The 24,742-nt window shown below is 39.9% G+C and overlaps 3 protein-coding genes across 15 annotated transcripts in view; 2 read left to right on the top strand and 1 right to left on the bottom strand.

Moving 5' to 3' along the window:
* Positions 1-329: 329 nt before the first annotated feature.
* LOC109632180 (protein tyrosine phosphatase type IVA 3) lies at positions 330-8,524 on the bottom strand. 3 transcript variants are annotated; one of them, XM_020091340.2, is made up of 7 exons: positions 8,375-8,524; positions 5,478-5,944; positions 3,550-3,708; positions 3,355-3,447; positions 3,042-3,172; positions 2,660-2,734; positions 330-2,190 (listed from the first exon to the last, which is right to left on the bottom strand). In XM_020091340.2, the coding sequence occupies exons 3-7, from the start codon at positions 3,643-3,645 to the stop codon at positions 2,073-2,075; spliced, it is 513 nt and encodes a 170-aa protein (XP_019946899.1). In that variant the 5' UTR covers positions 3,646-3,708; positions 5,478-5,944; positions 8,375-8,524; the 3' UTR covers positions 330-2,072. The 3 variants fall into 3 exon arrangements, with proteins under 3 accessions (XP_019946899.1, XP_019946898.1, XP_019946901.1); XM_020091339.2 differs by having other exon boundaries at positions 8,127-8,491; XM_020091342.2 differs by lacking the exons at positions 2,660-2,734; positions 8,375-8,524 and adding an exon at positions 8,127-8,355.
* A 7,367-nt stretch (positions 8,525-15,891) lies between these two features.
* Positions 15,892-19,828, top strand: LOC109632178 (protein NDRG1-like). Its single transcript, XM_069537758.1, has 12 exons — positions 15,892-16,128; positions 16,458-16,563; positions 16,688-16,808; positions 16,912-16,974; positions 17,065-17,125; positions 17,249-17,335; positions 17,458-17,514; positions 17,759-17,925; positions 18,140-18,239; positions 18,400-18,435; positions 18,540-18,591; positions 18,918-19,828. Exons 1-12 carry the CDS (start codon positions 16,084-16,086, stop codon positions 19,148-19,150), a joined length of 1,128 nt encoding a protein of 375 aa, XP_069393859.1. The 5' UTR covers positions 15,892-16,083; the 3' UTR covers positions 19,151-19,828.
* Positions 19,829-22,653: 2,825 nt separating this feature from the next.
* Positions 22,654-24,742, top strand: part of LOC109632156 (focal adhesion kinase 1-like) — a 61,425-nt gene continuing 59,336 nt past the window's right edge. For 9 of the 11 annotated variants that reach the window (XM_069536681.1, XM_069536673.1, XM_069536679.1 and 6 more), the window contains exon 1: positions 24,494-24,596. In XM_069536681.1, the coding sequence (XP_069392782.1) occupies positions 24,560-24,596 (37 nt within the window). In that variant the 5' untranslated portion in view covers positions 24,494-24,559. Of the gene's footprint in view, positions 22,836-24,493; positions 24,597-24,742 lie in introns of those variants that run through there. The other 2 variants (XM_069536676.1, XM_069536674.1) reach the window with 1 other exon arrangement.

Below are 24,742 nucleotides of genomic sequence, written 5' to 3'. Positions count from 1 at the left end.
ATATCCAAATATATATTGAACACCAAGAACCATTCACTGCACTGCGGGAAAAACGTTGGTTTTGTTATAATGCCAAGGTTAAGGGTTTATCATCAAGCTGGTAGACATGGCTTGATGTGCATTCATAAATCCATTAGTAGAAACTATAGTGTTTTTTTTAAATTATGCAGCTAAAAAAGTTTTAAAATTGGCACATTCTTTTAGAGCTGTTTATTTTCAGTTTGTGATTTTATGTTTTCTAATTTGCAGCAACATTAAATGTAACAAGGCCACAAAATAGATAGCCTTAAAAACGTTGTTAAAGTGAATGATGAACAACTGTAAACATGTTGACACATTGACAAAACTTTTATTAAACAATGCAAGAATTTACAGACATACAGACATTTACAGCATTTTGTTTTTACATTAAAAAAGTGTCAGCTCAGACCAGACACACAAACACACACACATACACACACACACACACACACACTCACACACACACACACATTTATTATACAACAAAGTCCAACAAACTGTAGCCAAGTAAAACCTTTGTTTACCCTCGTTCCTTTCTAAAAAATCTCTACTGCCTCTTTTTTTTTTTTACAAACCCTGCTCTTATTTCTCACAAATTGTTGTCGATGTGTTTTCGCAACTCAGATGATGAAGTGACTATAATAAGCAACTTGCTAATACATTAAAGTGCATGCTCTATTATTAACAGAAAACCCAAATCAGTTCTGAATGAACAATGAACCAAGTGTCAGGAGCAGTTGTTAACATGAATCATTCAGGAACAAAACAAGTGAATAAGTAAATTCCACCTCACAAGAAAGAAATGTGTGTCAGATACTGTAACCAAGTCTAGAAGACGTGACAATGCACAGCAACATTTGTAGTAGAATTAGAGCAATGTCTCAATTTATCCACGTTCATGTCAGGCCAAACATGGCCTCAGATTAGAAGGAGCTTGACTTCCAAGTGTCATTAACTGCTGGGGTGACAGATGTTTCTCCATGACCACATGATTATGCCAAAAAACTATTTATAATACCAGAAATTATTTTATGGTCTTTGCACATTTGTTGGTTGTCACTGAACGGAGGGAGAGATTTACTTTTAATATTATTTACATCTAGTATACATTGCTCTTGAGTTCACGTCATGTGAGATTACAGTAGATTTATTTATTATAACACATGTACCATATTTAACCCCACATGAAATCAGCTGCTGCCTAGCTTCCTTCTGTGGGTGTCATTTAACAGAGCATAACATGTAATGCACACACACATATGTAAACACATTACTCAAGCACAGTGTATGATGCAATATTAAAGCAGCGACTGTGACAAAACCAAATGAAAACAAGCCCTTATATCTCCAGTTACACCGATAACAGACATCAACAGGAATAATGTTAGAAGGGAAAACTGAAAAAACACTGAGCTGCTGGGGTGATGTTATTCTTGGGTTTCACTGATTTAAATTTTCGTCTTGCAAAAATAGTTCAAAAGGTTTATCTGAAGGTTTCTCATAGCAAAAAAAACAATCTCAAAGAAACACAAACACTGCATGTAATTACATTCCTTCATTATAGTTAAGTTTAAAAATATTGAACATCTGTACATAGGTTTTGAAGGCCGATACATCAGTTTTATGTAGTAAATCTGTTCAGGTGTCCCTGTGCGCACACACCATGGGTTTGATTTATTGAGAATTTGAATGTGATACAAAAACCTCATCACATTATCCCTGACCCCAACTTCATGTTTTTTTATAAATCTAATAAAGCAAAGCAATTAGAGACAAAACTGAATATTTGTGGGATTTTCCATCCCTAATCTCTTTCGCATCTTCCTTCGCTCTAAACTGTATAATGAAGCGAAAATGCAATAGACTAAACTTTAAAAGAAAAGTAATCATTACAAACAAAGAACAAAGATGGAGTCTTATTAAATTACTGTAAAAATCTCAGAAAGACCCAGACTAATGGGCCAATGATGCGGGTGAGGCAAGGCTTATGGTTGGATTCCTGAGAACGTGAGTGTGTGTGTGTGTGTGTGTGTTTGTGTGTGTGTGTGTGTTTACATGATGCAACACTTGTTCTTGTGTGTGTGAGAATCTTTGAAGCGGAGCCTCTGCTTGGATCGATATTTCTCCAGGTAGGTCAGCTGTTTGCTGTTGATGGCTCCGCGACGCTTCCTAAAAATGTACAAACGCACAAACAAGGTGAAAAGGTGAAAGTCAGAGGTGACAAATGTTGCTTTCTGTGCATGCTGACTGCCAACAGCTGCTTTAAACCTGTTAAGCTGCTTTCAGACATGTAGTGAATGTTCAAGTAAGAAGCTCCAGACTTTCTCGAGCCAGCCCCAAGGTAAAAAATGTGTGATTGGGGTGAGTTCCTGTGAACGCATCTGAGCGGAGAATATCCTGCTTTGTGATGAATCTCCATTGCCCTAATTTCAATCTGCATGTTGGAAAAAACCTACTCAGACCTGGTAAGAATATGCAAAGTACATCTGAAATCGCCCCTGTCCAAACCTCAATTTGAGCCAAGAACCTTCTTGCTATAAGGCAACCATGTATGATAGACAAATTCACAAGCAGAAAAGCTTGTTGTTGTAACTGCATGAGGATAAATACACAGGATGTGAAGTAGAAATGTACTCACTGCCTGATAAGTTGAATAGCGTCCTCATACTTCATCCCACTCTCTATCAGAGCCAGGGCAACCAGGACAGGAGCCCTGAATGCATGTAAGAATACACACAGAGTCAGAGTCACATATTATTCTGTTTGGTCTAATGTCTCCAAAAATAGTTTGTATCTCAGAGAAACCAAGTGATCAGGTTACAGATGTCACACCGGCAGTTGATAACAATGGTTTAGAGGTTTAGGGAGGCGCAGGTTTTTACTAAACCTGAAAGGCCTTTACTAAAAGGATTAGGTAATCCCCTTTGTGCTTATACGTGTGTGTGTGTGCGTGCGTGTGCATTTGTTCTCCCGTCAAACTTGGAGGTGTGTGCACATGTTTTAATGGAGAATAATCTTACCGTCCCAGTCCAGCCACACAGTGAACTGCCACGCAGCATCCTGGATCCTCCTGAAACTTCTTCTTCAGCAGACTCAGCCAATCATCAACAAGTTTACTCGGAGGTGGGGCTCCATCATCAAAGGGCCAATCCTAAAAGAAAGCAGAACACTTATTATCAATCAGTCAGTCACTCATTGATCATCTTATTTGTATAGCCCATATTCACAAATCACAATTTGTCTCAGAGGGTTTAACAACTACTTCAGATACGGGACAACTGATTTAGAGAGCAAATAGTGTGTGTGTGTGTGTGTGTGTTGTAGTATCCTCACCACCACAGTGATGCCGTCTTTCTCAAGCGGCGTTTTGTCATAAGTGATGTCACACACGCGAACCACAGTGGTGGCACCAAACCGCTTCAGGTCCTGGAGGGGTAAACAGTGGCAGAAGAGGATTTCCATATGGGCATATTATCTCTCTGACTGAAGCTCTGCAGTGAGCCGATGTCACACACTCATGTTGCTTACCTCTATGAAGGAGCTGAGAGTGCTGTCTGTGGGGTTGTGGGTGATGAGGAATCTCATGTTCTTGTGGCACAGTTCCACTGGAGCTGGACGGTTCATGGTGGCCCCTGTGATCTTGACCTCTCCCAGGAAGACCTCTGACCTTTATGTGTTAACACTTAGCTGTTGATCATAAGCTCAGTGTCAGGGACAAACCTATGATTTCAAATATGTGAGCTATGTTTGGAGCAGATTTTAAAGCCAATTAAAATCAAACACATGATATAATAAATGACGAAAATCCCCATGTATTGATTAGTAAACTCAGTAAAGTGTAAACTCAAACATCTTTTACATGTATCTATGATCTAAAGCTATTGTTCAACAGACAAAAAACACCTGTGGCTGTGGGCGACTGTGGCTATGGGGTTAGAGCGGACTGTCCATAAACCAGGGTGTCGGTGCTCTGATCCCCGGCTGCTGCAGTCTGCATGCCAAAGTGAACTGAATCCCAAATTGCCCCTGACGGCCATTGTGTGATCGAAGAAGCTCAGCATATAGAATGGGTTGTGGCTTGTGCTGTAAATCTCTTTGAGTAGTCGATAAGACTAAAAAAGCTCTATATAAATACAGTCCAATTACGATGCCAAATATAAATGTAGAGCCATCTGGCAATCAGCTTAACTTTTCTGAGCTTTGCAAAAAGACTGAGAGCGACCAATGAAATGACAAGTTGTAATTTTTACTTTTTGTTTTTGTACAAGATAAACAACATTTAGTAATTAATTAGTAAATTAGTAAAGGCTAGAGATGCTAATTGGCAGAATATTTATGTCCAGACAGTAAAGCTGTTTCCTCCAACGTCCAGGATTTATGTTAAACTAGCTGCTGCACTCATATATGTTCAAGTGTTCTTATTTCTGGTAACTTTGGTTTCAATTTGTTATTTGATGATCTTAAAATGGTGTGAAACATCACGATTGACGGCTGAGACTGACTCATGATTGGTCGAGCATGTGTATCGATGCTTCCTTGGATTGTTATTGCACAGACTCTTTGGCGTAAGATGGCGGCATTTGTATCTGAGATATTTTGGCTTCTTTCTGGATCGTGGGATCAAGTGGAGAAGTGTCACCCATCTTATATTCTATGCTCTGGACTATGTGACTCTGTACAGACTGTGCTTGACTGACATTTCCTCATGACCTTATTGCTGCTGTTTAGATAAAGAAAACAACATGTGTAGCATCCCTATTGGTGCATTGAGGTGAGTGAACTCATCAGAGCACTACCCAACGTCAACCTGGTCTAACTGAAAACACATGTATTAGAAAGAGCAGAATACTGTCACAGCTGTGTGAAATTCTTTTGGATGGAGCTGTTAAACCTTGACTGATAGGGATTTGGCATGAGTGTGTACGTGGGTGTGTTTCTATTTAAAATTATTACCATGACACTTTACTTCACAAGTATACTGAATGTATACTATAGAGCTGTCACTGGAGCAGCCCCTTGACCTGCATTGCTCTTGTTGCATTTTGATGAAGGTAACAGGGATGTGAGTTTATTTTATGATATAATTGAAATATAAATAAGACCTATTTTGCCATGTATGTTTGAAAAAGTATATGTGTACATTTTACACACTTATTTATTTTGTATTTTGCACTGAATGGATTGCAAAGCTGTTATGTTGTAATGAAAAAGAAAAAAAAAGAAATAATAATAATTGTAATTCAGTGATGCCTCACATTATTACAGGTGTACACGCCTACTATTTTAACACTGATAAGAATTATATAGGAGATACCAGAGTCCACGCATGAAAGTACATAAATGTAGGACAGCGCATATCCTGACAAGCCATGTGTGGAACACCAGAACAAGTCTGTAAAGTGCAGGAGTTAAAAGTGCTGGTGCGACACCATATTTGGTCACCAGTTACCTCTCACCTTTAGCTCCAGCTGTAGCAGTTCCCTGCTTTGTCTTCTACTTGTATCAGTTCTCAGGTGATTCTCGACTTCCTGTCCGTGGTGGAACTTCCTGTTTATAGCTGTTGAAGTTATTGTCACAATTCCACGGTGCTGTTGTCTTGACTCTTTTACACCATCAGTTGACTGTATCCTATAGTCCGGCAGGTTACAGTGTCAGTTCTCTCCGTGTTCCACTCTTTGTTTTTATCTCTCTGATTGTCCTCTCCCCCTCTCTCTCTCTCTCCCCCTCTCTCCAGTTATCTTCTGGTGAGCGAGACTCCACTTGTTACCCCATGAGCTGGCTGGTTCAGAGGGCAAAGGCCAATGGTCTTTCGGGGTTCAGGGCCCCAGGACGGCATAGTCCACCTTCCTCCACATAGGGTCTAAACGTGTTGGGCGTGGCAGTAGTCACCACTCTGCTGCACAAACTCCATCAACCAGCGTTTCTGAAGTAACAAACACACAGAGGCATAAACTGGTCAAACGTTGAACTTATATTCTCATGATAATATGATTTCAGTAATTCAGCAGAGATAAAAACACAAATACATACATACACAATTAAAGATTTTATGCTTTTATTGAAGCCATTATATAGATTTTTACAGGCTTACCATATATCAAGACCTTATGTGTAATAATGGCAACTTAAACAGACATGCACTCAAAAGATGACAGATACACCATGAGCTCCAAAATTGAATATTTGAAGGGGTTTACAAAATATGGAAAATTTGTATTAGATTAGCCTGCACAATATCAACTAAATCTAATTTTCTCTGAGGATAAAAATCGACAACAAAGTCTAAAAAGCGTGTTTGCAGAAAATTCACATTTGCTCCATTTATTACATGCAAACCAGTGAGATGAAGAATGGCCACAGCTCTGAAAATATAATGTCATTTCCTCAGCTTTTTTTAGAAATCAAAACAAGGCATTACATCCACTCAATAGCTTAATAACTGAGAAATATAATATCCTGCAGGAAAATACCAGTTGTAGTTGAATTGACACAAAGTTCCCTCAGGCTTTCCCCCTGATAATTGACTGAGATCAGTGGAAAAAATGTCTTCTGCTACTGTAATTCTGTTCTATTTGCTCATTTAGTAAAATATCTTTGCATATCAAATACACAGTTGTTCTCACAGTTGAGGACAGTGAGCAGAGGTATTGAGGACCCTCCGCCCACTCACATGCCCAAACATTCAGACAAACAACTAGGGAAAGCCCAGAGGTAATCTGGGTAATCTGCACCTCTTAACCCCTGCTCTGACAGCCCGCACACACACACACACACATTTCATGATCACATGCCAACTTACTCCCTCACTCTTCCAGAAGAGAGTAATCTATTCCAGGTTGTTGACCATCCATAATTAGGAATTTATCCTTTGTTAACAGGATAGAGGTCAATTCAGAATAATGTAAAACCGACATTTATTTTTTCCTCTACTGAAATTTATAGAGATTTCCGTTTCTGTTTATTAAACATCTGGTACAACAGAATGAAAAGCGAAACATGCAGAATAAAAAAACTTGAGGCAAAGACAAGACAAAGCAATTAATTTACTGGAAGAAATAAACTAGTATTTATACCTGAATCAAATAAAAATACTAACTCTAAACTAACTTTAGCTGATTGACTTCATGTAAAAATAACATACATAATCAAAAGAGCATGCCATATAGCAGTAGAGCGGCTAGACAGTAGCAGTAATTCCAATTAAAACTGTAAATCCGATCGTCCCTGTTACCTTAGAGCACAGTTTGGTTTGTAAAAACAGGAGCTTCCAAGTTGCATGTGTGTGACTGTCTGTATGTTTCCCTGCCCCAGGCTGACTTAGGACTCAAATTGAGTTAAAAATGGATCTCAATATTATCTTACAGCCGTGTTAAGCAGCCAAACATTTCTATAGTACCTCTAACGTGAGGGTGAATGTGACACAGTAAGCTTGTTAGCAATAAAGACAACAACACGCCAAGTTAGTAGTAGCCTCGAACAGGTTCGATTCTGTGACAGCACATTCACCTTCGACATTCTTCCACCTGTAGAACAGGGTTTTCTGTAATAGCTCCAAGCGAGAATACCTGGATTTGAAATGTTTCTGTGCAGCTGCACAGCCCTGCCTCTCACATCAGTGGACAGCTTGGCTGCGGAACAGGGAAATTCACACCAACCAACTGACAGTTCCACCATAGTCCTGCAGAAGCAGCAGCAAAAGTCCTGCAACAGTCTGGGTGCTGACATCCAACCAGCTGACTGCCTGTTATAGCCAACCCCTGTAGACACTGAATACCTGCAGCTGTATTTATAGCTGTATCTACACTGGCAGCTGATTCTGTGACACATCAAATTTTTTTGTGGGAACAGCAGTCACCAAATGCCAGCGCACCCTCGTCCTCCTGCTCCCAGTGAGTTGCAGTGAACTTCTGTGATCACTATCTCTGCAGTGAAAATGCATGTAAATCATTATTGTGACTACATCATCATCGGTCACTCGAGTTGTTTTTCTCAAAGTTGCAGAACCTGTTGCAGCGTGGCGCCACTCTGGCTATGTGTCCGCATCAGGAGCCAAATATGATATTAATTTGAAGAGCAACAAAACAAATGCAAATGTGTATCCTTACCAGTCAGCTCTTCAATGTCATCTCCAGACACAGACTAAACATCCACTCCCCTGTGCCACACAATGAAGTGAAGTCCAACTGCTTTTCTCTTCTCTTTTTCTGCCACTACAAAAGCTGAAGCCTGAGCCAGTGAAGCAGCAACAACCTGTAGCTCTGCCCCAACTGTTACGCAGACGAGCAACCTCACCCTCAACCCTCCCACCCTGTCGCTTGCAGTGCACAGTATCTTCCAGTGGACAGCTCTATACCTTGCTGTGGCAGTGCAGTGCAGTGTGTCGGGGCTGAGGATCTGCTGTGAGCTGGTCTAATCAGGCTGAGCAGCCATCTGACCCTGACAGCCCTGTCACCAGCAGAACACTCTACAGTTAATGCTCTTAAAGAGAGAGAGAGAGGGAGAGAGAGAGGGAGAGATAGAGAGATAAAAGAGCCTCACTTACCCCTCCACTCCTTCCTCCTCATCCTCCCTTTCCTCCTCTTCATCCACTCTCCTTCTTCCTCCCTCCCCTCTTCCAAAAGACACTTGCTGGTTAAATAAGAGGTGCTTCTCCCTCTTCTTACTTCTCCTCCCTTCTCCTCACCCCTTCATACTGATGAATATGAGGTCTAACCACATGATACAGTTCACATTGACATATAAATGCAGAACAGTGTTTTAGTCCATTTTCTTTTGTTCTATTTGTTGTTCTCGTGAACGTCTGGCTGGAACTTCTCTTGTTTTCCTCGCCTCCCCCTCTCTCTCCCCCTCCTCCCCTCCCTGAAACACTAAAAATAGATGGTCCTCAGAGCTGGCAGACAGATTGGACGAACGCTTTGAGCCTCAGTTCATGGAATTAACTTTCTCCTTGACTGACAATAGTACCTGGTTCTTTGTTCCGCTGCAGCCAACCCCACAGTGTAGATGTGCAGGCTGTCAGTCACTGTGTTCATCCAGAAACACAAAATAAAAACACATTTTGTCAACCAGTCACACCAAGGCAGGTTTTCTTTATTTTCAATAAAACCATGAAGTTCCCGGGGTTTCTTTGTAGGTTTTAGGATTCATGTTGAAGTTGTCCTCATCCAGTGTGTTTACGAGGTTATGTGACTCCAGAGAGTCACAAGGCAGTCATGGGCGCAGACTTTTTAAAGCTGGGGCCTCACCTGACTATCAATCACTTTGAGCTGGAGTGAACATGACTGTTTACCTATGTGCACAGCTTTAAAAAAACATGGTTATAATTAGCTGCAGTGCTATTCAAACACTTTTCCTGCTCATTGCATTACAATTTGAATCATCCTATCTCTGCTTAGCTTACTTTCTGTGTGATTGTTTGCTGTCAGGGCTGGAGCTACGTGTTCACTGCATGCATTACGATGCCAAATGTTTGGCTGCTGTATCATGTTCCCGTGTTATCCCGCTGATTTTCATTGTGGTGACCTGTCACCCTTTTTTTATTGTGATAACAAGCATAAATATAGACACGAGTGGTGATTAGCAAGTTCCAAACAGAAAGTGACAGATAAAGACCTTGAGCAAGAAGAAAAAATAAGATGGAGAGACAGATGACTCAGCTCTGCCTTGTTGAGTGACAGAAGTGAAATGGTACATTTCACAACTTTTTAAATGTGATGGGGATAGAACATGGGTTGACTGGAGCACAAAATACAACAATACAAGTTAAATATTGAGTTACAGATACAATCATACAGTTCCTGAAAAGACACATTTAAATTAAAAATGTAGAAATATAATTTTATTTATTTAAAACCTCTGGATACACGTTTAATTTTTTTAAAATTTAAACTGGGATTTATTGGGATTTTAATTTATCCCTGAGCTGGTTTTGAACTACAATATGATATACTTGTTTAATTGCCTGGTTCCATATAACCATAGTGGTGATTTTGAAATGTTATTAAATTGAGCTGCATCATCACAACTTTGAAAATGAAATGACTTGAAACAGAACTGTATTTTTCTGATGACCAATCACAACAGTTAACATCCATAATCAAATTGGACGTTGTGACAACTTTTTTATATTTGGCCCATGTTACCTTACATTTAATTTAGCTGACGCTTTTATCCAAAGTGACTTACAGTAAGTGCATTCAACCACAAGGGTACAAACCCAGAACAACAAGAATCGAGGAAGATGTCAGATCAGATGGTCTGCAGTAATGCTTGGGAACCTTAAAAAGCATCTATGTTGCAACACTCCTATAAAGTCCACACTAATTATACACCTGAGACATCGTTGCCACCTCCATGTCATCATTGTTTCCCAGAAGTAAAGCTCTCATGTTCCTCTCAGGGCTTCTTCTTCTCTCTGATCCTCCTGAGGAACAGTCAGCTCCCACATCATGTGACCATCTGTTTTGAGCCTACAAATGGCAGAGCACCGGCCTAAACATGGTTGCTGCAACGGCTTCTGGAAATGTGAGCTGCCACCTTGTAGGTCATCCTTCAGCTGGCAGTCTTGTGCTCTTTGAGGAGCCTAAAGGAGGCCAGCTTGGGCCTTGGCCGTGGACTCACTCCCACACTTATGTGAGCAATGGGATGACCTGCAAAGACTTTGAATCCTTTCTACCACAAGGAAATGCCAAGGAAGTGCTCAGGCCTTTTTTTTTTGTTTTACAAACCAAACACTTTGCTGATGATGATGAACGTGGTAATTATAAATCATTATCAAACCTCCTCCCAGAGTTGGACTAAATTCACAGCGATGAGATAATTTACTGCCTTGTTTTCTCATATCAAACCTATCAGCGATAGGAGGGATGAAAAATATGACCACAGCACTTTACCTCACTTGATCTGCAGTCAAGCCAAACTTATCCTTCACATTATATCTTGTTCTTCATTTTAAAATATAACATAGTGTTGCATTTGGACATGTTAAAAAACTAAAATCATTTACTGTTCCAGTCCCGAAGAATAATATAATAATATTTGATGTGCTGCTGCCCAACTCTGAGTTGTTTGCTGGAGGTAAGTAAGATAAATGTGCATAAATAAATAGATTTAAAACTGGGCATGAATGTGCATATTTAGGTTAATTAATCCTCATCAGATTGAATAAATGTTGTTGTGGAAGTAGGTTCTTCTTAGTAGACTATTCTTGGCATTATGCAATGTCTGGGGCTATTTCAACCACCTATCATCTCTACAGAGGAGTGCTAATCTGGCCTGTCCCTGTTGTATTTGTGTCTGATGAAGACAAACATAGCCTCTACTAAAGAGAAGGGCTGACCTAAAGTGACATAACTAGAATATATGGTATAACTTTGACCTACAGCAGCTACTAGCGCTTCTACTTCAGCCATAAGTTTAAAATACAGTTGACAATACAAACAGAAATGTCTTTATTATTAGAGAATAATTATTGCCCTAAATGATGACTGAAAGTCCATGTGTATCTGCAAACTACTCAGGAAAGAGGTCAATCCTCTGACAACTGACCACTAGTCTGGTCCTGTGTCATTCATTCCTGATGAATGAACAAAGTGGGATTGCAGGCGAGTGGAATTTACACCCATTTACCATGTTGATATATACAGCTATGCTGTGCATCCCCCTCCCTCTGAGGATTTTGTAATTCAGTCCCTGCTCATGCAGCAGTGTGAAATACTATGTAATTCCCTGAGCAACCAGGAAGACACTGGATATGAAAGGGAAGCACAGTCACTCCAATCAGTTTTTTCTTTTACAAAGTAAGATCACATTATGTGTTTCATGACTTGGGGAAAAAAAGGACATCTGAATAGCACATAATCATAATATGATGATAACTTATACATATCTTATACATCAATTTTGTGGCATAGCATAGTAGCCTAACAGTTGCATCACTGTGCTGAGAAACTAAGCTTCTCATTGGCCAGGACTAAGAGGAAACAGTGAACTCTGCGGAGGATTGGACAATTGATCAAGGGCTTCCTGTTTTGAACCATTCTAATAAAAGTCAAATCTGAAGGGTTTCAAGAAGATTGTGTGACATGACATTAAACAAACTAAATAATAATTAGATGGCATCGTCTTTTAGTGATTCTAAAATTACTCAAAATGAAACAGGAAAAAAAATCATTATTGGTTGACCTGAATCAGATCGATGGATTTATTGCTTTTAAAAAATGGTCTAAGGCATCAAACCTTTATGCCTAAACTCAAATCAGAAGTGTGTAACTAAATCTGTCTTGGAATAAATTTACACCGAAACACATTATAAAATTCATGGAAAGGCCAAATGTGTTTTTGCACATAAACATGCACACACCCTAAAAAACATGCTTATGCAACTCACATATGTTCACGTACACAGAGTGAGAGGAAAGTCCTGCGCATACTTCCTAACACACACACACACACACACAGTCAAGCATGTGGCAAGCAGCAGCAGCTGCTGGGTGTATAATTAGACAGTTTTGAAAGCTGAGAGTCGGACAGCAGGACTTTCACCTGCAGACTGAAGAGTTACCATGACAACCGGTGGTCAGTATGACAATACAACTTTATAATACCAGTTATATGTGTATATATGTGTATGTCGGCTCGGTGAAGAAATGACTTTAAGAGAATGAAAAACAACTGTGGGACACGTGTCGTCATGAACCCTGTTTTTACAGAAACAAACGAGATGAATTCAGACTCACAACACATAATGTTGATAACACGTGTGTAGGAGGTTATATATGAGGTTATATTTCAATACCTGTAAGTCACAGTCAACAATCACTCAATGATCACTTCACCATATGCTAGGATTTCTGGATTACTGGTCACTTTCCATCTCACTGTCCACCCCTTCTGTTTGGAACAAACACACCCACATGGGTTTCCATGATAAAAAAAACAACAACCTCCAAATGATTTCCTCAATCTTTGTGCCCCAATGTATTTTATGTACGTGAAAGTACACGCACAAAAATAAACGCTAATTCACGAACTCAGCAGAATGAAAAATGACATATGGGAACTATCTTACAAAACTGTATGAGCAGCCCATGTTACACATTTAAGACTCATTTGGTCAGCTGATAACACTTTAGTGTGCATATCAGAAATAAAAGAACAAACTCTTACTGAACAAAAATAATGTGAAAACTAAGGCTGATCAGGTGAAAAACAAAACAGTGGGATTAACCTCTGACATTCAAGCTGCCTGTTGCCTTCATAGACCGTCTCAAGGTTTCCACACTGCTTCATTGACATCAAACTCCATCTAGTGGACAACACTTTGAACTTACACAAAGGTGCAAAGTATGCCACAAGCTTGACATCGGGATCTGATTCTCTTCTCCAGACCAAATAAAGGGATCGAGTTGCATTTATTCTAGGTTAACTTTTAGCCCATTTACAGCTTTGAATGGCACATTGACTAATACAAATTTTACTTACAGTACAACTGTTATGATCTATGATACATGTGTTTTTTATGTTATTTATTATTGGCAATGTGACATATAAAAAAGAAGATTCTGAATAAATGTCTGATGGATACTTAAAGAAATCACATTTAGTCTTTTTCGCATTTTGACGTGTCATAATAGGAAAATCACAACAAAATAAAATGAATGATGCTTGGATGGAAAAGTAATTTAATGTTCAGTCTTTCAATATATATGAATGTCATATAAACTTTTGTACACATGCTCACACCATTTCTAAGTGTGCTATTAATATTGAATATATTTTTAACCCCCCTAACATAAGCCTCAAATGCATCTCCTATTGAGTGTGAGTTCACAGTAATATTGAATTAAAAATATGACACTGTTAAGTATGTATGTTAAGTATCGTCAGTGTGGATGGTAGAATGTGTTTCATCTGTTTGTGATTCTTGAATTAACAGGGATTTAAGTTGCAGACATATTGAATGTGGTTAGAAATGTTGGGAGTTAATAGAGTGAGAAGATTATTTGCTTTAATTAACTGCTGTCGTATTAGACAAGTATTTGTATCAAGGTGTTTCATTACAAATATTTCATATGACTGCAATATATAGGCTAGCGGTGGGTTTTTTTCAGAAGCAAGAAAGAAATATGCTATATTATGAATCATATGTTCTATCATACTGTGATAAATATGTTGCTTACTGCTACTGCTCTCTGTAACCAGTGTCATGGAAACAATTTTAATCACCACACACACAGAGAAATATGGCCCAGCAGTCAATGGTGAAATAGGCTAGCAGGCCAGAGCTTAGTCAGGGTAAGTATGATGTTAAAATGGCTTCAGACTGACGTGAGGCTGAGTAAGACCCATCTGCCGCCCTCTGCTCTTCAGCCATCACTAAATGGATTAAATGTGCTGTACGCACAGAGCTCTCAACTAGATGTGTGTGTTCAGGGTTGTGGTGCTGTTACATCTTGGTCTGCCGTGTTTCCGTTCAGCCAGCTTAAAAACTAAATGAAATACAACTGTCAACCTTAGAGGTACAGTGCAGAAAAAGTTAAATCAGATTTCCTTGTCAGCCACTTATACTGATAAATTATTTATTTCCCCTCATATTGTAATTTTTGAGGAATGGATTGCCACACAGTGAAGTGATTATTAGATTTTTAATTGAGAATACAATATGATACTTCCCAAACTCCCTTAAAAGTGACTCCAAAAATATTTGATTTTAATATTGTCGCTTAATTGCCATAGATTTGACAGTAATATACAGTGTTAATGAGGAGTTGAGTGTTTGCATCTGTGTTGGAAAGCCAACCTAATAGGCTGTGAAAGATTCTCATGCAATCTCTGTGAGACTGATTTTAGAAAGAGAAATCCCCATATTCACCTCTTCATTATTTCTACTGATTTCTAATATGTTAGATTTTGTAAAAGTACAGTTTAACCCAGCAAATAAAAATAAAAGTCCCAAGTTATTCTTGGCAGTGTGTATTTGTCTCTACATATTAATCACCTTTACTTCTTTTCATCACCGGTTCAAGTTCATACACCAATGGCAGGTTGAATCCTGTAATCATTATTTTCAAAAACAGCTTTAAAAACGAAATGAGGTGCAAATCATAAAAATTGTTCTCAGATGAATCCTTGCATTAACCTTTTCAAAGTCACACTCACTAACCTGTTTGTTGTTTTGTTTATGTTATGTAAGCTGCAGGAGTTCACACTAGCTTTAGAGTGCTTTGTAAGAACTACGTTATAGACAGAGAGTTCAGGGCTGTATCCAGCTTGATATACTTGGTTATTAGGAGGGTCAAGGTCACTGAGACACCGGACACAGTGTCTTGCAGTGAGGAACAGATGGCAAGCTGAGATTAGACAGCTGACCTGCTCCTGGTTTGGCTGAAGGTGTGTTTGATTCCCCCGGATGCCCTACAGCAAAACATGACAAGCTTTACTTGTAAATTTTAGTGTAAAGAATATTCCAAGAAACACTTGATCAGATTTATTCTACTACAGAGCAACAGTTTGCTTGCTTTGATAAATTTTCATGTGTTGTTTGTAGACAATTTGAATGGAGAAGTTTAAAAGATGGAAACAAATGTCAGAACACAAACTCTAGAACTGTGGGGAATCATTACAGCTGAATATTGTTTTATGAAAATCAACTAAGGTGCATGAAAACTGCACAATGAAGTTTCTGTTTTTGCTGGTGTAGATGTGGTCTGTGAGCTTGTTAATTCCCTGAAGAAAGCCAGTGATGTCTCTGTGGGAATGCAGCAGCCTGAGGTCAGATTAAACCTGGAAGAGATCAGTTGAAGGTTTGCGTTAGGGCTTAGTGACAGATCAGTGTCACAGGATATATAAACCAGCTCAAACACATAGTCCGTCACACATTTACTGTACTGCACTCTCGACACAATCAAAATCGTGTCTTACTACAGAACTGCAGAGGTCCAAGAATACAAGTTAGGAGACAAATTAATTTGATTCAGAAATCTAGAGGAAGTGAAGGATCTTAAATCCACTCTACACAGACGACCTCTGCCTTCTTTTTTCATCTACACTGCATCAGCAGCAATGGAGGAGAACGAGTGTGACACTGTCTTCGAGCCCCAGGTCATAGTGAGTATCACTGCTGTAATGCTTGTAAAGTTAAGTATTTTTAACTGGATGACACAAGGTCAACAAAAAGTCTGAGTTGAAACAGAAACCACAGGTCAACCAGGGAGACGCACTTTTCACTCAAAAACCATTCCTTTTTCTTGCAGTTAAAATAATCTACAGTCATACAATTATACAAATGCAGAGACTGTGCAGATCATGGTTTCTGTGACCAACAGTCAGATGTCCTCTACAATATAATTTGTGCTTTTCAACAATTTGTACAGGGCAGAACCACAATGGACCATTGGACAATACAAACTGATATATAAATCTGTTTTTTATTTTAGGAAGAGTATGTGGAGACTCTGTTTGGAAATGTCCACTGCGTCATGACAGGGACGCCCAGGGCAGGCCGCCCCGTCATCCTGACCTTTCACGATGTCGGACTTAACTGTAAGTCTGTACTGTAATTCAGGATTCACCTACATTTTCAATTACGTATACACTCATTCACACATACACTAATTTTGTATGGAAACATTTCAGTCAATAATTGTTTTGTTTTTCTTTCCTGTAGATAAGACCTGTTTTGAGACTTTCTTCAACCATGAGGACATGCAGGAAATCATCAGACATTTTCCTGTTTGTCACGTTGATGCACCAGGACAACATGAGGGGGCCAGAACTCTCCCTGCTACGTAAGGAGACTGTCTCTTGTATTTAAAGCTTTAATTAAAATATTATTTGACATGAATTTCCACAGTTAAAATGAATAATTCATGAATGTTTTTGATCTCTCAGGTATACCTACCCTACCGTGGACCAACTGTCTGAAACACTCCCCGCTGTCCTCAAACACTTTGGGTAAGACTCATTTTGTTTGGGCTCTCCTTTAAATGAACCAGTGGCAGTTGTCTGATGAGCCTGTTGAACATCTGACTGTTTGCTCTGCAGGCTGCGAAGTGTGATTGGACTTGGAGTCGGAGCCGGGGCCTACATCCTGGCTAAATTCGCTGTGAGTTCAAAATCCTATTAACACAATCTGACACCTTATTGGAAAATATAAAATTTGGATCTCTAATCTTGTCAGTAAGAAAAGAACAAATGAGATGACTTGTGGATGTCCATGTCTGTGCAGCTAAATCATCCTGATATGGTGGATGGATTACTTCTGATCAACATCAACCCCAACGCAGAAGGACTGATAGATAGTGTTGCAACCAAGGTAAACAATGTGTGTGTGTGTGTGTGTGTGTGTGTGTGTGTGAGATCATCTATATTGATTGTTATACTCCAATGATCCCTGTATTTATCCAAATTTTGTATATTTGCTTCTGTGCTTTACAGATCACTGAATGGACCCAAACTCTCCCAGACGCAGTTATCTCACACTTGTTTGGAAAGGTAAGGCCTCCTCTGTAATGACTGGGTTCCATTACCATGACAAGAAGTGGAAACATACATGGAAAAAAATTCAGTAGAACTGGCCAAAATAAAAACAATAGTAAATAAATAACGCCATATATAAATAGATTGATTACTTGATTAAATAAAAAACATTGATGAAAATGGCTATTAATGTATTTCGTTTTTCTTTAACATGTGGAACACAGAATTTCTCTGTCTTATTTCTAAACTGATTTTTCAGGAGGAGATCCAGACCAACCATGACCTCATCGCAACGTACCGTCACCACATCACGACAACAATGAACCAGTCCAACGTGATTCAGTTCTTCCGCTCCTACAACAGCCGCAACGCCCTGGACGTCGAGCGGCCTGTTCCTGGGGGACACATCACTGTCAGGACACTCAAGTGAGTGAGACATGATTTCTTTCCCATTAGACTTTAGGCTTAAAAGCAATTGCTTCTTGTCAAGTTCGTGGCCTGAAATGAATCTAGATGTACCCGGCAAGTTCCATCTTCACCAATAAAAATAATCCACATCCTGTAATATGTTAGGCTCAGTCAAACCATGTGTCTTTGACTTTTCTGTCTATATAACACATGTATATCTGTTGTTTGACAGGTGCCCCTCTCTGCTGGTTGTAGGAGATAATTCTCCCGTTGTGGAGCCTGTTGTCGACTGCAACTCTAAACTCAACCCCACCAAGACCACACTGCTCAAAGTAACCAGACGACTGATTCAATCATGAAACAAACAACCAAAGAATTAGAGAACGAAACATAAAGAAATAACTTATGTTATTGAAACAACTTGGACTGTAGTGAAATACTTTCAGTTTTTAAATTAACAAATTGACATCTGTTTGTGTCTTGCTCTTCCAGATGTCAGATTGTGGAGGACTTCCTCATGTGGATCAGGTAGGCTGTGACATTTTATTGGCCACTCTGCTGACAACACGGTAGATTTTCCACATCTCCACAGCTGGAAATGCGTTTAACACTTTTCATCTTTCTCTCCGCAGCCAGCCAAAGTGATTGAAGCCTTCAAATATTTCATCCAGGGCATGGGATACTGTGAGTAACTGTAACTTAATAATAAACCTTATTTATTCCTCAATCTTCTGCAGGTGACTGTTCAGTTATGAAAGCTTCTCATGATAATTCCTTTTTGAGTTAATTTGATTCTTACCAATCACTACATCACTTATCCATACCTCACCACGGGTATTTAGCTCTTAACATTAAATTCACTTGACTTAATTTACTGTTGGTTGAATTTATATTGTGTTACATACCTATATCAGTAATATTCCTGAAAATAAAATAACATGTTCATATGAAAATATCTTAAAAAATGGCAGATGCAGAATAGTACCAACATGTCTCTCCTCTACCTCCAGTGTCTTGTGCCAGTATGACCAGACTCCGCTCTCGGACAACATCCAGCTCCAGCATCTCGTCCTTCGATGGTTCCCGGAGCCGCTCACACACCAACGATTTGCAGCGAGGCCGAACACACTCACAGGGCACGGAGGAGAAGCGCGGGCGCTCACACACTGACGTTTCCATGGAGAGTGTTCCCATTAATAATTTGAGCAACAGCATCTCAAAGTCCACTGAAGTGTCTTGTTAGAGCACATAGGGCACTAAATCCAATCCCATGCACTTAATTCAAATTATACCTCATCATATCTTCCCAAATATATCTTCTGGCTTCACTTTACCCTTTATACCCATCTTCATTCAACGATGCCCTTTTATCTGCACTATCTCTGGGTGAAAGGTCACAGGTCATACCTCCATGTGACTTTTCTCTATCCCTCCTCGCTCTTCTTCACCTTATGTTTTCCTCTCTTTCTCTGCTCATATCTTTGCATTTGTCGACCTTTTACCACTTTTCCCTCCTTCTTTCCTCTTTGACCCTGACCTGCAAGCTTCAGCACTCTCTGATGAATACACAACATAAACACGGAAATGTATTTAAATGTCTTTAAAGAACGAATCCTCAGGCTAACTCAAATGTGTACTTCTATGTAATGAGTAAAAGAAATATGTAAAGATAAAGTTTTTGCCAGTGTGAAAACTCTATATTCATAACTGCTGAGATATGTATCGATTGTATGCAACTGTGATAGCTGTGTATTTATAACATTGTAGTTCACAATAATGGTTTAAATTGGACCTGCTTTCGGTGTTCCTGTGAGTTATATACAGTTTTATAGTTAATATAATGATATGTTACATATGTTACAAAAATTATTAAAGTATTTCTTGTCTCTATCTGTGATTAAACATTCTACTGTAAACAAAATACATGTACTTGCAGCTTTCTGTGATTGTAGATTGTACTTCTGTGATCTAGCCACTAGGTAGAGCCCTCTAATGTGTTTACAGTTTACTGGGTTAGGTTGTGAAACCAACATTATCATTGCGTTCACATCACACTGGATGCGAATTCAACTTCTGTCCAGCATCACAGTTTTTTTTCACATCACCAATTTAGTACATTGTTATGGCTCTTATATACCTTTCTCCTGTCAGGCAGAATCAAGGACATTTTACAATTCTTATTTGTTTGTATTATGTGCTGCTGGGTGTGAGACTTTCAACAAATACATCCTTCAGGACAGGAATCATTCCTTACTGACAACACTACTATTAATGTTGATCAATTCAGTCATTGAAAAGCATCCCCTCTTTACAGTACACAGTGAAGTTTTACTGCATACAGTGTTACTGAGTAGAGGAGGGGCTGGAACTGCAACTGGCTCAGGTTTGATTTACTCATTTTTCTCTCTCCCATGTAGTTTTATTATATAGAACGGACTGAATTCATATAACTATAATATGTTTTCCCCAGCAGCTGCCCAATTGTGTGACTGCCAGATGCATAATGTATTTGTGAGGTATACCGGTGACCCAGTGGACAGGATGCAACTCTGGTGCCATGAGTTTTAATCCACCTAAGTGTGACCCTCCTTCGCACCATCATCACTTTTCTGAGTGGATAAAAATAATCTCTGAATGTAGTGTGTGCCTGCATGCATAAATGTAGTGTGTGTGTGGGTGGGAATGTGTGTAGATGGATTGTTTTGGTGCTGTGACTGTGAGACAGTGGAGACACAGATACAAGACAGCATGAAGGCAGTCAGAATCCAAATCACAATTATTTAGTTTTTACAAGTGTGTGTGTGTGTGTCTCTCTTTCTCTTTGTGTGTGTAGGGTGGGGGGTTGCATCTTTATTTCAAAGCCTCTTTTGTTTGGCTTACATTATGATACTGTGATGAATAATGCATGACAGAAATCTCTTAAGATTTCATTTAAACATGAGACATAGACTCGAGCATACGACAGTGGGTTATCATCTGTTTCCTCTCCTCTTTTATCACTCTGTGATGTGATGCATTGGGCTACGCAATAAAAACCCAAAATCCTGCAAATTCCCATCTGCATTTGAAAAAAACTGTAAGGTTGAATTCATGCCAGCACAGTGATCACTCACCTAAGATGAAACTGACAAAGTGGAGAGGAATTTAAGTTTGCCCAGCAGAGTGTTACATAGTGAGATAATGACTGTTTTGTCCATACCTACATGCAGGCACTTCAGATCACTACTTGCAACACAGTTTACACAACTTTTATTCAACAACATCACCAATGAGGCAAACAGCCATTATTATAAATAATATGTTGTAAGTAGGATGGTGGTAGTGACAGTTTTACTCTCAGACCATCCAAAGAATCCTGCCCTGACACCCTCATATTCTCTCATGAAACATAAATCTGAAAATACCCACCTCCACCAAGGAGGTTATGTTTTCACTCGTCTGTTTGTTTGTTTGTTTGTAAATAACATTACGCAAACACTGCAGGATGGATTTTGGTACGGTTCCAAATCAGGGGGCAAATCCAAGTTTTTTTTTTTATCACTTTCTTTAACATTGTGATTTTGTTTTTGACATTTTCATTGATTTCCCAGGGAATCATTAATGGATCTTGAGAAAATATCAGGCATGTTTAGGGGCCTAATATCTGAGTGCCTGAAATTTGGTGCAGCTTGATAGAATTTAATTTAATTGCCTTTGCAAACATAAGCCCTTCTCTGAATGTTACTCTATTCATGTTTTCAGAGGTGCATTATTTCTCAAAGGGGGCCCAGTAAACCAGTGGTTGTCAAACTTGTGCACGTCCTAAACTGACACAAATTAAACCCCATTTGACAAGATTTTTGCTTTTAAAAGTTTTTTTGCAGGAGGTGTAAATTCAGGGCCAAAATATACATTCTGTTAATGTGATGGATTGATGGAATTATCAATCTAACAATTCTGAGAAATCTGTCTGTCTGTGTGCGGCATGTTTAAGAACTTTACATCTTATCAGCTCAAGGGAGTGCAGTGTTAAATTTGGTGTAATGTGGACACCAGATACATAACTATTGATAACATTAGAATGAATGAGTGATCAGTGCTCTGTAGCATGTTAAGACTCATCAAATAATGTAGTCAATGGTAGAATTCACGCAGTGGCGCCAACAACTGATTCTGCAGTTCTGTGTTTTGCAGACGAGTCGAGCGTCATCTAACTTTGAATAAACAGGTGAACAGCTCTTTGTGCAGCAGCCTGTCTTCAGGGTTCTGCGGACTGAGTCCTGCAGCAGGTGTTTGTTTGCTGAACCTCAGATTCTGCAGATCAGCTGCAACCATAGACTGGCTGCAACCAGCATCTCCACAGGCCAGGTGCACAGTCCATTCCAAACAGATGGGTTTAGATCAGGGTTTCCTGTTTTCCCAGGGACCTCTCTGGAACCCCCTCAAGGACCCTTGGAAAGTCCCTGGAGCACACTTTGAGAACCTCTGCATTAAACACAACTTGATCACTTACTAACACAGCAAAGGTCATGCATTTAGGTAAAAATGAGACTGGACAGCTTTGCACTCCATGACTTTATTTCAATAAAATGTGGATGTTTCATTAAAAAATAAATAACTGAGGGCCCTTGAAGTTGTGTTGGATCCTGTCAGGGTCAGCTGCAGCCATGTTGGAAAAGCTCTGGCTCCAGCAGCAGCAGCGGCAGCGGTGCTAACAGCAGCGGCGCTAACAGCTAGCGTCAGTGGACACCGACAACCGGGCACGGCGCTGTTGTGGACAAAACACACACAGGGAGGAGGGAGACTCATAACGGAGAGAGACACACAGCCACCGCCGCCAAGCCGGTTCTCATATCAGTGTGTGAATGTGGGAAACTCACACACACTGGCCGGAACGAAGGTGCTCGGTTACGGGGAGTAGGTGCGACCGGGCTCCGGGGCTGAAGCGGGTGAGTATCGATCCCTTGGCGGAGGCGGATTGAGGTGGGGAATAGCCCACTGTTAGCCGAGCTAGCTTAGCATTAAAGGGGGGTAACACTCACACACACACACACAGGCAGACAATGGGGTTAACGCCAATGCAAGACGCGGGGGGAGAATTTTTAGGAGCTGGTTTGGGAGTTTTATGTTGAAATATGGAGACATGGAGGATGTGGAATAGTGGACGGAGTCATTTGTATTCCTAACAGACAGACAGTGGTGCAGTGGCCGAAACCACCCCTCTCTGATCCGATCTGATCCTCTGGTAGGTGCAAGGTCCAACAGCACTATAGGAGAAAATGAGATGTTATTAATAATGTAGTTGTCTTGTTGATGAATGAGTTGCTAAGACTGATATTTGCTGTTTGGGTTGGAGACAAAAGGAGGCAGATCTTACTTAACCTGAGCGTCTCAAGTGTTTTTTTGTCACTCACAGTACTGTGCACTCCTTGTGGTATTAGGTTTATTGACGTGGAATATTATTTTAAGCAGGTCTAGATTGAGGATCACACATTATTTTTACCATCTTTGGTTGGATTACTTGGACATTTAGCTAAAATACACCGAGCTGTTGAGATATGGTGCCCTGCAGCTCTGTGGATGTGATTTGACAATTGGGTCTCTGGGATTTTGGAGTCGAAGCAGCCCCTGTCATGTCTCCTTCAGTTTTCCTGCCTTTTCCCCCTCTTGTTTCCTGCCTTCATATGACTGTCGCCCCACATCACATCCCTGCATATATATAAATATATATATATATATACTCCACCAGCCAAACCAGAGGGTCAGGACCCAGATATTTTGACACAACTGTGGATAAAAACACTGATATTAAATGAAACTTAGCTGAGAACACATAATTCATGTCCAGACAGACAAAGGTCGCATCAGATCCCTTTCCATTAAATAAACTCAAAATTGTATTCATTTACTTTTTTACTACTGATGCAGAAGTGAATCATCCAGAATTTTCACTCTCTCTTGGCATTTTCATTCAGCCGCTTCCCCTTCCATGGGTGACCACAACCGCTTTTCTGTCTAGATATTATTGAAAGGCTAGTTAATGTTTGCTCGATTGCTCATCCAGTCAGTGCTGCAATACCTGGCTTTCCTCCTGGGACTTATACATGTCTGCAGTCAGATTTATAAAAACATGACTTGTGCAAATCAACCTGTCTTTCAGCATGTCCTTTTATTTAATCTCTGATCATTGAGTCCATATGCAGAATATATTTCACTTGGATTGCATTTGTAAGAATAAATCATATTTTTTTATACACTCCATGCAAACTGATTTATAAGAATGCCTGTGGTTAGCAGTGGCTATATTTCTCTCCTTCCTATGCCTTGCCCTATCTCATCCACTCATACTATTCTGAAGTGGTAAAGATGGGGTTAGCAACGCTGAGGATGGATCAATGTTTTCACCTTTATGTTTTCAGTCAGACACAAAGACACGTGTTAAGAAGAGAAGTGAGTAAAGAAGTAGTTGGAAGGCAATGAGAAACAAAGGTTTGGAAGAAGCAGTCTGGAAATGAAACACAGCCCCCAGGTGTGTCAGTCAGAAACAATCAGTGGGCGGGTGTTTTCCCTCTCCTATAAGTGACAGCATACAGTACAACAAGGAAGTGGAGAGGCAGGAGAGTGGTGGCTGCGAGTGAGCAGAGGTCCGGTCCTCTGTGTACCAACTGCCAACATGCAGTTCTGGGATTTCCTGGGCTGCACCAACACAGGTATGTGTCTCACAGTGAATGCTGTTTGACTGTGATTGGACTGGTGTATGGGTCCTCTGTGTGAGGCAGGTAGAGAGGGTCTGGCAGGATGAGGGCTGGAAAGGAATTTGTGCTACTCACCGCTGTGCAAGCAGTTGCATGTGAAA

The sequence above is a fragment of the Paralichthys olivaceus genome, chromosome 13, assembly GCF_024713975.1.
Source record: "Paralichthys olivaceus isolate ysfri-2021 chromosome 13, ASM2471397v2, whole genome shotgun sequence".
Taxonomy (NCBI): Eukaryota; Metazoa; Chordata; class Actinopteri; order Pleuronectiformes; family Paralichthyidae; genus Paralichthys; species Paralichthys olivaceus.
Note: the sequence above shows the minus strand (reverse complement) of the source record. Positions and strands in the feature narration are given on the sequence as shown.

Coding starts and splice junctions, on each gene's coding strand:
- LOC109632178 (XM_069537758.1), top strand. CDS start 16,084: ATGGAGGAGAACGAGTGTGACACTGTCTTCGAGCCCCAGGTCATA. Junction 17,126..17,248: donor ACATCCTGGCTAAATTCGCT/GTGAGTTCAAAA, acceptor ATGTCTGTGCAG/CTAAATCATCCTGATATGGT. Junction 18,240..18,399: donor CCAAGACCACACTGCTCAAA/GTAACCAGACGA, acceptor TTGCTCTTCCAG/ATGTCAGATTGTGGAGGACT.
- LOC109632180 (XM_020091340.2), bottom strand. CDS start 3,645: ATGAACCGTCCAGCTCCAGTGGAACTGTGCCACAAGAACATGAGATTC. Junction 3,173..3,354: donor AAGACGGCATCACTGTGGTG/GTGAGGATACTA, acceptor GCTTTCTTTTAG/GATTGGCCCTTTGATGATGG. Junction 2,191..2,659: donor GCTATTCAACTTATCAGGCA/GTGAGTACATTT, acceptor GTACATTTTTAG/GAAGCGTCGCGGAGCCATCA.